The sequence below is a fragment of the Pocillopora verrucosa genome, chromosome 3, assembly GCF_036669915.1.
Source record: "Pocillopora verrucosa isolate sample1 chromosome 3, ASM3666991v2, whole genome shotgun sequence".
In the NCBI taxonomy this organism is placed as follows: Eukaryota; Metazoa; Cnidaria; class Anthozoa; order Scleractinia; family Pocilloporidae; genus Pocillopora; species Pocillopora verrucosa.
Genome location: NC_089314.1, coordinates 7,974,952 through 7,988,115, shown reverse-complemented (window position 1 = coordinate 7,988,115; position 13,164 = coordinate 7,974,952). Strand labels below are relative to the sequence as shown.

At 39.5% G+C, this 13,164-nt stretch overlaps 1 protein-coding gene across 1 annotated transcript; it reads left to right on the top strand.

The window, feature by feature from the left end:
• The first annotated feature begins 3,968 nt into the window (after positions 1-3,968).
• On the top strand, positions 3,969-11,352 carry LOC131785404 (uncharacterized protein YdhS-like). The gene is made up of 2 exons (XM_059102291.2): positions 3,969-4,095; positions 8,479-11,352. The coding sequence occupies exon 2, from the start codon at positions 8,481-8,483 to the stop codon at positions 10,428-10,430; it is 1,950 nt and encodes a 649-aa protein (XP_058958274.2). The 5' UTR covers positions 3,969-4,095; positions 8,479-8,480; the 3' UTR covers positions 10,431-11,352.
• The last annotated feature ends 1,812 nt before the right edge of the window (positions 11,353-13,164 follow it).

The window sequence follows — 13,164 nt, the reverse complement described above, 5'->3', positions numbered from 1 at the left end:
TGTGCATCAATCCTCCAATTGCTCAAAAGTTAAAGCCATTCCTGATACACATATAATTCAGCTTACTATATACTTGACAATAACGACAACCTTAAGATTTCCATTGTGTGATTATATCTTAGTTGATAGTGGCAAAGCCCAAATCAATCATCACACAAAGAAATCAAGAGAAAACAACCTACTTGTTTTATTACAAATTTAATCACCATTTCAATTTAGCAAAGACCAGATTCATGTTTCATTTTAGTTTGCTTACAATGGCACACTATTAGGTTACTTGATGACTTTGACAGAATAGATAGCAAGTAGCATAGCCAATTAAATTGCCACATTTGCTACAGATTGACAGATTTGATTTACACTAAACTAAGTTATACCCCTTGCATGGATACCAAAGGCTCTTTCAGCCAAAGACAATGACACCACGACCCTTGCCAAGGATCTGGCCACTCATTCTGTGGTCCATCACACGAGCTACATGTATCACGCCACCATCCACCATCTGGGTGCCTAAGACAACACTCAACTGGTCCTTTCCACAATTATCAAAAGTAGAGATTTTAAGGCTGAATTGCTTATGATATCTTCCCACTCAGGGCCAGTACGAAAAATGTTAATACATTTTTCTACGCAGTAATCTACCTAAGCACCAGTTTTCAGTTCCCTCGATTTCTTTATCCTAGGCAGTGAGTGGTAAAGCTGTTTGGGATCATTTACCAGAGGTAAAAATCCAAAAGCCCTATGTGTCTGCCTCAGATTTGCGCAGTGTTTATCATCATCAACTGGTGCAAAGCACATGCTTGATAATAAAAGTAACAATATTTACATAGAAATACGTTACTGGATAACAATACATAACAACTGACAAACACAAATTTACTTCATTAGTACCTCTTTAATCTTGATGACGTTACGAATAACACCAGAAAAATTAGCACTGACAGAGAATAAAATGTAACTAAGACATAGAGTGGAAATAATGAATTAATCACAAACAGACACGACAGAGATCTAGAAACTATGAGATAGCATCTGCAATTTTTTCTCGTCATTTCAAACGAAAGTTTGATCGGATAAGGAAAACGCTAACGAATTCATCTGCTCAGACACAACATAAAAATACAAACACAATACAAAGAATAAAGAATCAGAAAGGACTAATTGCTCTTCATCGAACATAGAGTTCTCAGACTTAAACTAGATGAGCAAAAGAATATTACATTGAGTTCGTTCATCATTAGAAAAAAATATTTCTGAAAGGCGTTAATCTCGACCGCAAAAACTGGTTACTAACTAAACCGCTGACTACTGATCGTTCTCGACCCAGGACCCAAATTTGGACCCTGGTTAAATTAAATTAAATCTTTCAAAAAAATGAAAATGTTACAATTTACTTACTTCAAATTATTTGGGCGGTGAAAACTTTTGATTTAATAGAAGCACCAGCTTCACAATTAAGACACAAAACGTAAAATGAAGACTTAAGTAAACAAAACATTGCTGGACAAAATGCGCCGAAACCACTGGAGTAACATCGCAGAGGTCATGGGTTCAAATCCCGTACGGTCCTGAATTTTTTTTCAGGTCTCATTTCAATTACTAGGTCAGTAGTGTTCATAGCTGCGAGGATCGCTTACATCTCATTTCTTCACCGCAGTGCACATATATGATTTTCATATATTTCTAGTAATTATTCACCACTTGGAAGGTTTATTTGGATCCAAAATTGTGTCCAGTTCCCAGTTGGCTTGTTAGCTCAGTTGGTAGAGCGCTGCACCGGTTTCTCAGAGGTCCTGGGTTCAAAGCCCGTACAGGCCTTAATTTTTTCAGGTCTCATTTCAACTACTAGTTCAGTTGTGTTCATAGCTGCGAGGATCGCTTACATCTCATTTCTTCACCGCAGTGCACATATATGATTTTCATATATTTCCAGTAATTATCTACTGAGTAATGTTTTTACAGCCAAAGATTCTGATCTCGCAAGAGGCATACAAGCGTGTGTTTACAGAAGTCACAGAATATCATAACGTCTAAAAGTATTCGTTTGATAAAATTGTCACACCCTTGAAATTTTTAAGGGTATCAAAGAGAATTCCAAGAAAGACTCAAACGCAGCGTTTCAAGAGATACACAGAGGGTAGGCATGGTTGCCACAAACAGAACTTTCCAAAATTCCCTGACTATTAAGGTACTGACCTATCCATGATAAAAATAAAATTTCCCTGATGAAATGGATACAAAATGTCCAGTCTCCTCTTCTTCATTAAAAAATTTCTGAGATCATCTGAAATATTTTTTCCAGCATGGTATGAAACTCAGTGGTGTATTAACTTTAAGTTCCTTGACTTTTCCCTGACCTTGAAATTTCTATCCCTGGCCATTTTTTGATCTGTGGTAACCTGGTAGGGCAAGATCAACACTACATGGCAAGATGGAAGGGAAAATGCTCAAAGCTCAATGACTGTTCTTTTCAGACGAAAGTTTTGCCTGTCTGCTTCTGGCAAACAGAAATGTATGAATTTCCGCTAGATCATTTCAGAATGTGGCAATTTCAAATGGGGATTCTTTGCCTTATTTTACGATAATGATTGTAGTTTTTTTTTTTTTTCATCATAAAAAGGAGACAAATTTGAGGGCTACACTCTCCCCTCCCCCTATGAGTTTATGTTGAAGTCAACCCCAGGACGTTTTGTACAATGCAAGACAATGCTAGTTTGATTACGTTCAGCTTCAGTTCGGTGATATCGTTTTTTGTAACCAACTGCTCATTTTCTGATACCGATTTTATTCTATTTTGACGCTAACCGAGTACCTACCTTGGTTTTGTCCAGGGTATTTTTATTCTGTTCGACTAATGCTTTCCATTTGCCATAATACATTCGCGCCAAGAATATGCATCTCTTTCCTTTGTTTTCTCATTTCTCTGTTCTCCCTCTCCCTAGCTGTCCTTGACAATCGTTTACGTCTCCTCCTTTGATTTCACATCCTGAGTTTTTCTTCGATTGTTTACTTTCCCGAGATCGTCGTGGCATGATTACTTTGCCAAGCACGCGCCAAGCGCGCGCTTTTTTGTTAGCGATCGCCTTCGGTACTCGATTCCCTGTGGCTGAGTTTGTTGCCCGCGTTTCCATACCGATATAATGTTGTAAGAAAATTCTAGTGTACAGCGGCCTATCTCAACACGATAAAACGATAAAATTAACCGGAAAGCTTTGTTCGCAGTGAATGTACAACTACGAAGAATTAATGTGGATGAAACAGGGTACAAGGTTTATGCAAGGTATACCAGAAAAAAGAAAAAAAAAGCAGTTGAAATCCTCCAAGTATTTAAAGTTTTTTAAATGTAAAATGCATTTTCCACGCGTTTCAATATCACTCGACTGCCACACGACTTCTGATCAGATTTATTTATTGTTCCCTCATCGGTAGTAGTATATCCTGTGCCAATTACGTAAGTGGAAGTCATGTTTACTGACAAAGTTTGACAAAGCCGATGACGTGTCATTGATGCTAACATTCCCTCATCGGAAAATTGAGACATGTATAGGTCTGTTGGTGTTCTGGTTCACTTTCAGTTAAACGGCATTTCTGTCACAAAGTGACGAGATTATGACGCCTTGCGGTAAGCATTTGAAGCAACCTGGAGAGCTACCAGATACTCCAGAAAAAAAGCCCATACAAAGCCTTAGAAAAGTTTTCTAAGGCTTTGTATGGGACAACGGGAGGTACTTACAGTGCACGCGTTTTCCGTCCTGTCATGCCATTTTCAAACATCTGTGTTAGTTCTAGAAATATCTATATTTGGAAAAAATAAGTGAAATAAGACGTCTGATGACGTCATTAGTGGTCAGAAAGTGGTGCGATCTTGTGTTACTTCCTTGTGTTATTATTTATTGTTCTCCATGGTAACCAGCGGCCTTTTTACGGATGGCAACATTGGCGAAAGTTCTACAAGTCCGCATTTTCTTGGAGAGGAAGTTCGAAGAAACATATCTTTCAGACAAAGTACAGTCAGATCATCAAACCACTCCAGTTGCTGCTCTTTGTGTACAAACAGAGGTGAAATCCACCCAGTAAGACATAAAGTTGAAAAAAGTAGTTCAACGGTTTCCTTCTTTTGCGTCTATAAGAATATCTGTCCTTTTTTTTTCCTCATTTAAGTTAGTTGTTTACTGCAATTTGATTTGTGTGTGTAACAAGAAACAAATTGCAGTCCGCACAACTTAAATAATCTACTGCCGAAGTGTAGCAGAAATACAATGCTGTTGATGTGATCTCTAACGTGATAAAGTGGTACAGAAATAATGGTAAAACTACTCGAATGCTTCTAAAGGATTTCGACAGAGTTTAGAAATAATGTGTTAAATGAAATCTCTTTTTGGTCGGTACAAATTCCTTTTTCCCCAAATTAAAGAGGTATCAATTTGCCTCCAAATAAATAGCAAAGTTGGTTGCCCAGAACATGACAAGCTTAAAATACGCTGTGAAAAGTTGCGTTGCAATATGCCAAATGAAAGCAAGATCTGGAAATTTAACGTCCTTTATTTCCGATTACCGACAGCAACAAAGAAGGTTTCCCTTGTATGTATTTCATTCTTGAAGTTGAAGATGCCTTGTAATCCTAGATCCAAGTGCTTTCAAGTAGAACTTATACTAAAGTGTTAATTAAGCAGAATGATAGTTTGATCATTGTATGCGTGCAATGCCCAATAGATCAAATGCTTCTTTTCAAGGCATACCTTTATGGGGAGCGAGGAGGAAAAAGGAGAACCTGGATAAAATCTTGGTAAAAAGGCGAGAGCCAACAATTAACTCATTCCGTGTGCGAAAGCATTTCCGAGAAATTCGACATGATGACATCACTTGATATAGTACCTAATAACTAACTCAAACAATCCCGCCCTATGAGAATCGGGGGTTATAAACACCAACTGCTTTTTTTTTTTTACTAAATCTCAGGGCATGAAATTACCGCTCAGATCGAAAAATTCATTTAAACATATCAACATCTCCTAGCTTTATTATCTTTCGCTCACAATAAACCATCGAACCATCTACTCCACATTTCAAGAGGAAATTATTTAAAACTAGACCCTGTGAGCAGGGTAACTGGGATAACTGGATGGTACTGTATAATTGGAATCAAGCGTAGCAATACTACGGGTGACGGACTAGTACAACTGAAATAGTGAGCTAAAGTCTGGCCAAGGGCATACACCTATTTCAAACATAGGCACGCTGTGCATGCAAGCGTTATTTTTTTTTAGGCTGGGTGGATTACTCGAAACATTGTAAGTGGTCTACATTCTTACAAAAGAAAAAGAAGAGTATTAACGCGAAGAAAAGAAACGAAAATGTCGAATTATCTTACACACAGGTATTTGTGGTAGATTATGTGGTGTTGTGCGAATAAATGTAACCAAAAACAAACTGTATCGGTGCCACGGATACCTGTTAGTACAAATGCAGACAGCAGACCGGATACAAAATATAGACTGCAGAATGCAGAATGGGTACAAAATGCAGACTGAGAATCTGAAATCTGCGTCACGCAATCGCTTTTCCGCGATCAGCCTTCACGATTATTTACACTATTGTGGAAAATTCCTGCCCATTTCTTGATGAAAATCGATCGTAATATAATTTCGAGCCTTCAATCTAGTCTTCTTCACTTTGCGCGCGAGGGTGTGTCTTTTGATTGGTCATGTCTGTACGGATTTGTACCAACGTAATAAAAGTAGATGAAGTGAATAACAGTTATGGTAAAGCAAGCTTAAAACGCCAGAAATCGCCAGAAACTACATCGGATGCACAGGGTATGGGTTTTACGAGAAAAATGTTCATGTTTCTAAATATTTATCGTTGTGAATCGACCATATTTCGTTCCCTATACTATTCCATATAACGTGTTCAAATTTTCAACGGTTGCTCTCGTAACTTAACACCGAGTCACACAACGCGTGACGCGTTCATGAATTAATCGTTGGCTTTTTCTCGAGGCGTGAGCTTGGGCGGCCTGTGACAAGACAATTACGTAAAGAATACTTAACATAATAACATTATACACAAAAAACACAGGATTTTGGATCATGTATTTATTAAAAAAGAATATCCATACAACTACAATGAGAACAAACATAAGATTCACCTTTCTGATCGTGAAATTAATACCATTCGCACTGTTATCGTAGCTACGTTCCCTGGCATCAAGTGAATCCAACATGGCGTCTTTCTTCACAAGCAGTTTGGATCCATTAGAGTTTTGTTCTTCAGTCTCACGGTAGTAGTGCTGGTCAATAGATTGCATATAGTATATGCAGTTTGGTTTCAGATTTCAGATTTTGCTTTTTACAACAAGTGTACGTTTTTCAACTAAGACACTGCCATACTTGGCATACAAGGCATACAAGGTATACAAGGCATTCAAGGCATTCGTTCGTTCGTTCCAAAATTACCACTCAACAACATCTTTTAGTGTGGATTGGCCGCGAACAATACGGCTTGTGTAAATCTCGTGGTTCGTCATGTGACCCGGCTCTGTCCGTGCATGACAACGTCAATCATCATCAAGATAACACGCGTGATCAGCATGTGAACACCTCATTGGATCACAGTTAGTTGTCATGGTGTTGAGGGCCCAATGACCACTGGGTACTATTGCGCAATTTTTCCATTTTGTGGCGGAGGAAAAAAAAAAAAAAGACGACAAAAAAACAAAGGCATTTTATGACTGGGCTACCACAGGTATCCCAGTAAAAAGAACGCAAATGAGTAGCAGAATACTGAAGCGAAAAACGAATTCCAAATCCTGTTCGACACGTATGATTCGTGACAGAGCTGTACTGCGAGCGCCATAACATTCAAAACTTTATCCTGACATAAGCCCAATAACCACGCTATGCCGGAAATATAACAGAACGAAATCGTGGACAGCCAAAGATGCAATCGAAGATAGAGGCATGTTGGCGTGTGTTTCCAAGTCACGGAACATCGTAAGGTTTTGTAATGCAGGTAATTTAGTGTTAACAACTGAGTTGAAAACGTACATATCACGTACGTATCACTTTACGTGTACCTCCGCCAATGTTATTTACTGCATAACTTGCACTTACTGCAATAAGTTATACATCGGCGAAACAGGAAGACGACTAGGTGACCGATTCCGAGAACACCTTCACGACGTGGAAAGAAATGACAAGGACGCATCCAAACCAGTCGCTAGACACTTTAATCTTCCTAATCATTCTAAACAGCATATGGCAGTTTGCGGCCTTTCCTTACATCTAGGCAGTTCGGAAAGCCGTAAAACACTAGAACAAAAATTTATCTTCCAAATCGGTACCCTTAATCCCCACGGAATCAACGAGCGCTTTTCGTTCAACTAATTTATTCCTGTTTTCTCGTCACCATACTCCCACCAATGGAGTAGCTCCACTTTCTGCATATAAACCCACACACAACCTACAACTCCTCCAATCGCTCTGACGAAGGGCTAACGCTCGAAACGTCAGCTTTTTTACCCTTTACGGTGGCTAATTTACGTTTCCACTCAGTTGTTAACACTAAATTACCTGCTGTACCCTCCCATCGACGCAGCACCACAGTTTCTTTAGAAACTTACCCCTTCATTAAGGTTTTGTAAAGTTTTTGTGATCAAATTCTTACCTCCTTCTCGTTTCTAAGGATTATATCAGATAAAATTAAATGAATAAGAGAAAGTAGTGTTTTACGATTTCGAATTTCTGTGTAGATCTGAAAATATCCAACTTTTGAATATCGGTGAAATATGCAGGTAGGGAACCTACGACGTCATTTACTCGATTCAGTTTTTAAAATACGTCATATGAGCTTAAAGTCCTTTAAATTAGAGCTATCTGGGTCAATATGCTACCCAACCTCAAATCCCCAAATCTTAGTTGACATAGATTCAGCAAGTGGGCACTTCTCTGCCTAATTACAGGCGACCCTCAATCACCAACTAAAACGAAACTGTGCCCTAAAATAAAGCCAGCTGACTTCGAGTGCTACCAGACGTTTAGACCTTTCCAAAAGTTTCACTAGCTTTCTTTAGGATGGGAAGTTAGTTTATGGCATAGTCGCTATAACTAATCAGCCAAGAGGAAAGAAAATCCTGACCTTTGAGAGATATTACGACAATTATGCCTCATGCACAAATTACCTGCAATTTCTTGGTCTCGCCTTGAGAATGTCAAACAGCCGTGGCTGTTTTGTAGCCTCCAAGAAGATCTAGATAACAAAACCACAAATTAGTTTTCTTTATGCTTTTATCGCAACCCAGCCGTTTTTTTTCCTTCTTCATCAATTTGGTAAATGTTGAGCGAGATCTTTTGCAACAACCTCATGTGATGACTGATGCCCAACAGGGATTTCTGACAAATGCAGCTCTCGTTCCAAATTTTTTTCTATGAAGCATTCTGTCGACTAATAATTATTAACTTCCAAATGATGTATTTTCAGACATGAGTGAATCTCGTCCTGAGTACGACATCGCAGTGGTTGGAGCCGGTGCCTATGGTACAGCCGTACTAGGCCAGATGTCCTTGCATTTGGTACCCAAAGACCAACAGGAGTGTCGTATTCTTGTAGTGGAATCCAGCCAAGAATTAGGACCGGGAATGCCATATGCCAAAAACATGACCATCCCTGACCACATCGTTAACATTGCAGGTGGATGCACACAGATAACAGCCACCTACATACCGCTCTCTGAGCAATCCGATTTTTTAATTTGGCTTCGCTCACTCTCTCCAGAGCACCGTGCCAGTCTGGAAATTGAAAAGGTTGAGAGCCCGGCCTGGCTGCATAAACCATTTCCCAGATTTGTGGTGGGCCTCTACCTAAGCGACCGTTTCAAACAGTTCGTCGTGGCACTGAAGAAAAAGGGATTCATTGTTGATGTGCGTAAACAGACAAAGGTCACTTCAGTTCGTCTAACAATGGGCAATTTAGATACGAGCTATGGATATGAGCTTTGTTTTGACAAGGAGAGTAAAATCTTCGCCAAATATGTATTTCTTGCCACAGGCCACTGGATCTACAACAGATTTCCTGACTTTCCACGCTGGCTTCCTTCGCCATTTCCACCAAAGGAAATACAAGAAAAGAGCCAGCTTGGTGGGAGCATTGGAATACTTGGATGCTCCTTATCAGCTATCGACGCCGCACTCACGCTAAGCAAAAAGAATGGATCATTCCATGCCAGTCGTCAAAGAGGCAGAAATACCTTGAAGTTTGTTCCCTTTAAAGGAGCCGAGGAATTCAAGATGACGATGTATGGACGGAAGGCATTGCTACCACAGGTCATGGGCGTGGTTGTGAACAAAATCTTTGCTCATAAGTATTTAACACCTTCCTCGTTTATTCCCATAATAGAAGCCAATGATGGATTTTTGCCTCTGGATGACTTCTGGTATCTTCTAAAAAGAGAGATTTATGATGAAGTTCCGCATCTTCGCCCCCATTTTCCAGACGACTGGGAGACAGTGTCGCTGGAGGACGCTGTCTCTAAAATGAGAAAGCTGCTTCAAGCAACTGACCCCGTCGACAGACTAAGCCGTGAGCTGGAAGAGGCAAAAGATAGTCTAACTAGCGGCGTACCTCTTCTTCTTCAGAATGTCTTTTATCAGTCCTATGCAATATTTGACGAGGCTTTCAACTACTTTTCGGCTGAGGATCGCATCAGGTTTGAAGAAATTAAGACCGAGCTCCATCTGCTAATTGGGCCTTTCCCAGTTCAAAATGCTGAGAAGATCCTGTCTCTAATGAAAGGTGGCTACCTGAAGGTTACAAGGATTGGCAAAGATTACGAAATTGACGAAGCGGAAGATAGATGTGGCATCAAAGTATCGTGGAAATCAAAAGAAGAAACAACTTTTGAAGCCTGTCATGATGTGATAGTAGATGCTACTGGTCAAAAGGGTGCATTCGAGAAAGATCCTTCCCCACTGACGAGATCTCTGAGAGAAGGAAAGCTCGTCAGCGAGATTTTGGTTCCTTTTCGGAACATTTTAAAGTCCCAGAAGCATGAAAATCATCCAAATGTGGTATCAAGGGATGGAGCGAGGTATTTCCGTCCATCCGGTGCTCTCATTGACATGAACAATTTTTCTCTCGTAACTGCGGCTAAGGATCCTCATGCACCTCCTATCTACTACATGGGACCGTTTACAATGGGGCAGGTAGCATTTCCACAAGACATGAGCGTAGTTACAACCGCCGCTGAGCGGTCCGTGGAGGATCTTATTGAGAGAGGTGCGCTGGAACGTGATGATAGTTATTCAGCCGAGCAAGATCCGATGCCAATGTATGGGTGGTTGCCGAACGCCAAGGGAGACGTGTCTGGGCAGATGGGTAGAATGACCAAGATCCTCTCATCCAAAAAAGAAAATTCTCAAACCAAAGAGCTGTAGGTTTTGGACTGTAGGACAAAAGCTGAGACACGTAGGATTTGATAGCGATATGCTATTGATACACCAAACAGTACTAATGTCGTTAATTAGCCCCCACATAAGATAAATCCTGGAGGTTTTAATTTTGTTGATACTAAAAATTAGACATCACCTCTTTTAAAATTTAACCATGCCTTACCTTTAACCTTATGCGATTTTTCTAAATTTTGAAAAAAAAGTACATACCACCGCATGGTAAATTTTCATAGCTAAGAACCCGCTGTTTACTACGTTTAGAAAAAGGTCTCGGCCGAGTTGTACGAAGCAAGATCGAGTGAACCCAGGATAGAGGAACATTTTTAAAGCTTCACAGAAAGGTTCATTTTTCATTTTTCCTTTTTAACCATTTACCTTACACTAAGTTAAATCCCACAAAAAAGTGGCTAAACAAGTAATTAAGAGAAATCTGTATACAAGAAAAATCTTTACCAAGCTACTGATAACGTTATTCACCTTTAATTTGACGTACTACTGTCTGTAAGATAATGGCGGCTCCTTTTAGTTGATAAAATTACTGGAAACGTCAGGTTTACGTGAAAGGAGCATATCAAAGAGCTCATGTTAAACTTCCAGGCTTCTTGGCTGAAGGTTCAGGTAGTCTAAAACTAGTCGTTGCATTCTACCTTTCTTTGTTTAGCAAGTCTGTGGTTAATATAGCGTAACCCTCTGTTTCTTAATTCGTTCATACGCTGTACTTCCAAGGAAACTCCTCAATTTACCATGATTGGTCTTGCAAGCCTCGCTGATCATAATATTCTGGCCATCTTGCACAACATGAATTCGACCATTTGCTTTCGCTTATCTTTCAGAACAAAAGTTATATCCGGCCTGTTGTATCGCGTGCCTCTGTCAGTGATAGTGCTGTTGTTAAAACTAAGTTTTTCCTAATCATTCTTCAGGGACCGCGTAGCAAGTTTTTGAGGGGGCAGCTATTTTTGGCTCCGTTATTTTTGTTAAATTATGTTTTGTTTAATTTGTTTTTATTTTTGCGAAAAAGGGGGGAGGGGCCTTAAGCCCCCCTCCCAGCCCCTCCCTTCGCACGGTCCCTGTTCTTCTACCACTTCTTGCCACTTTCTTTCTTTCTCTACACTCCTTCCGCACCAAATCAGGACAGCCACTCACCACCAAGACACCACACAGTTTCCGAGCAGTCACTGCATAGGGAGTCTAAACGGAGGAGAGTCATTTCTGCTATCGATGCTAACACTTGCCTGCGTTGGTTCTCAGCGCTCGGTTGTTCCTGTGCTGCGCAGATTATCCCATTTCCTGCAGACATCCACTCTACAATCATCTCCAAAGTTCTTGAGAAGGGAAAGGGGCTCTATATCGTCTTACAACCTTTGGGTACCTGGGTATGTGTTAAATTCTTACAAAATTCTCCCTTTCTCGTTAAAGAGGGGAGTCGTTTCTTCTTCGACTGTGACAAGTAAAGATAATTTTAAAATCTTTAAAAAAAAAAAAACACATACGCAGATATTTCTTAGCAACCAAGCGACAGAAAACGATCTTAATCTAGCCTTCTGTTTGTTTTTGGTTTGATGACCACGGAAAGGTAAACATTTTGGATCTGGTCGTTTTATCAATCCGTATTTTTTTTTCGCTTTATATACCAGGATTACTCGACCGATCGAGACAAAGCAAAAACTCTGTAGGAACTTAATCTCCAGCACAAGTTTCACAAGATTGTGTGGTTATGTCGTGTGTAACCGCGACAGATACAATCTGCTTTGGTATTTCTCGAGGGCTAAGACCGTAAACAGTTTGAAATTCCCAGCTCGATCATGCTATTTTTTGGGACAAATTTCCACCCGTTTGTTTAGTCTGACGCTCGTTGGTGATGAGAAATAAAAAGGATAACATTGAGAGACGTAAAGTTCATCTTGCCTTCATCGGTGGCCAAGTATTTATTTAAAAATAGCTCGTGAATTTGAGAATGTGGCCGAGCTTGCCACCTACTTACGTTAGCAAAAACCCAAAACAGAAAATTTAATGAATTTACCGCGTGTGTCAGGTAAATGCATCTTAGCGAGGAAACTCACCCCAAAATGTTTTATCCACTTTAGTACAAGACAAACAATAATCCCAAGCGTCTCTGTTACATAAATTTAAATTTCTATATATTTGGCGAAAAAAAATATGGGCTTACATAATTTGTTTGCTCGATAATTTTTATTGAAAATAAAAGGTTTTATGAAAATTAAAAAAAGATTCATGTTATTTCACCAAAAAATTATGAAAATTTATTGTGACACAACACATTTTAGGATCGTTTTTCTCAAAACGAAGGAACCGGGATGGAAAGACATTTGTTTAGTTTTTTTAATTGCGATTTTGCGGAGAGAAAATTTGCATCTGCCTTTGCATACAATTTTATAGAACAATGTTATTGTCTTCGGCGAGAGTGTGAAAGTTGCAATTTATTTCTTTTTCTTAATTACATAATCAATGAATTGTTCCGATTTTGTTTTCATTGTTTTTATCGACAATTCTGTTGAGTGTAGGTAATGGTATAATATGATCTTCCGGTTATGCGAGGAAATACGAACTGCGCCAGCTTCGAAAAATACAGAGTCACTGAACAGATCAAATCTGTGTTGAATGTAATTAACCCAGTTTCTCCTTTAATGTGTTTGTGCTTCGTTGTGTTTTATTCACAAGATTCTCTTCATTACGAAAACCCGGCACGAACAGCTGG

Coding starts and splice junctions, on each gene's coding strand:
- LOC131785404 (XM_059102291.2), top strand. CDS start 8,481: ATGAGTGAATCTCGTCCTGAGTACGACATCGCAGTGGTTGGAGCCGGT.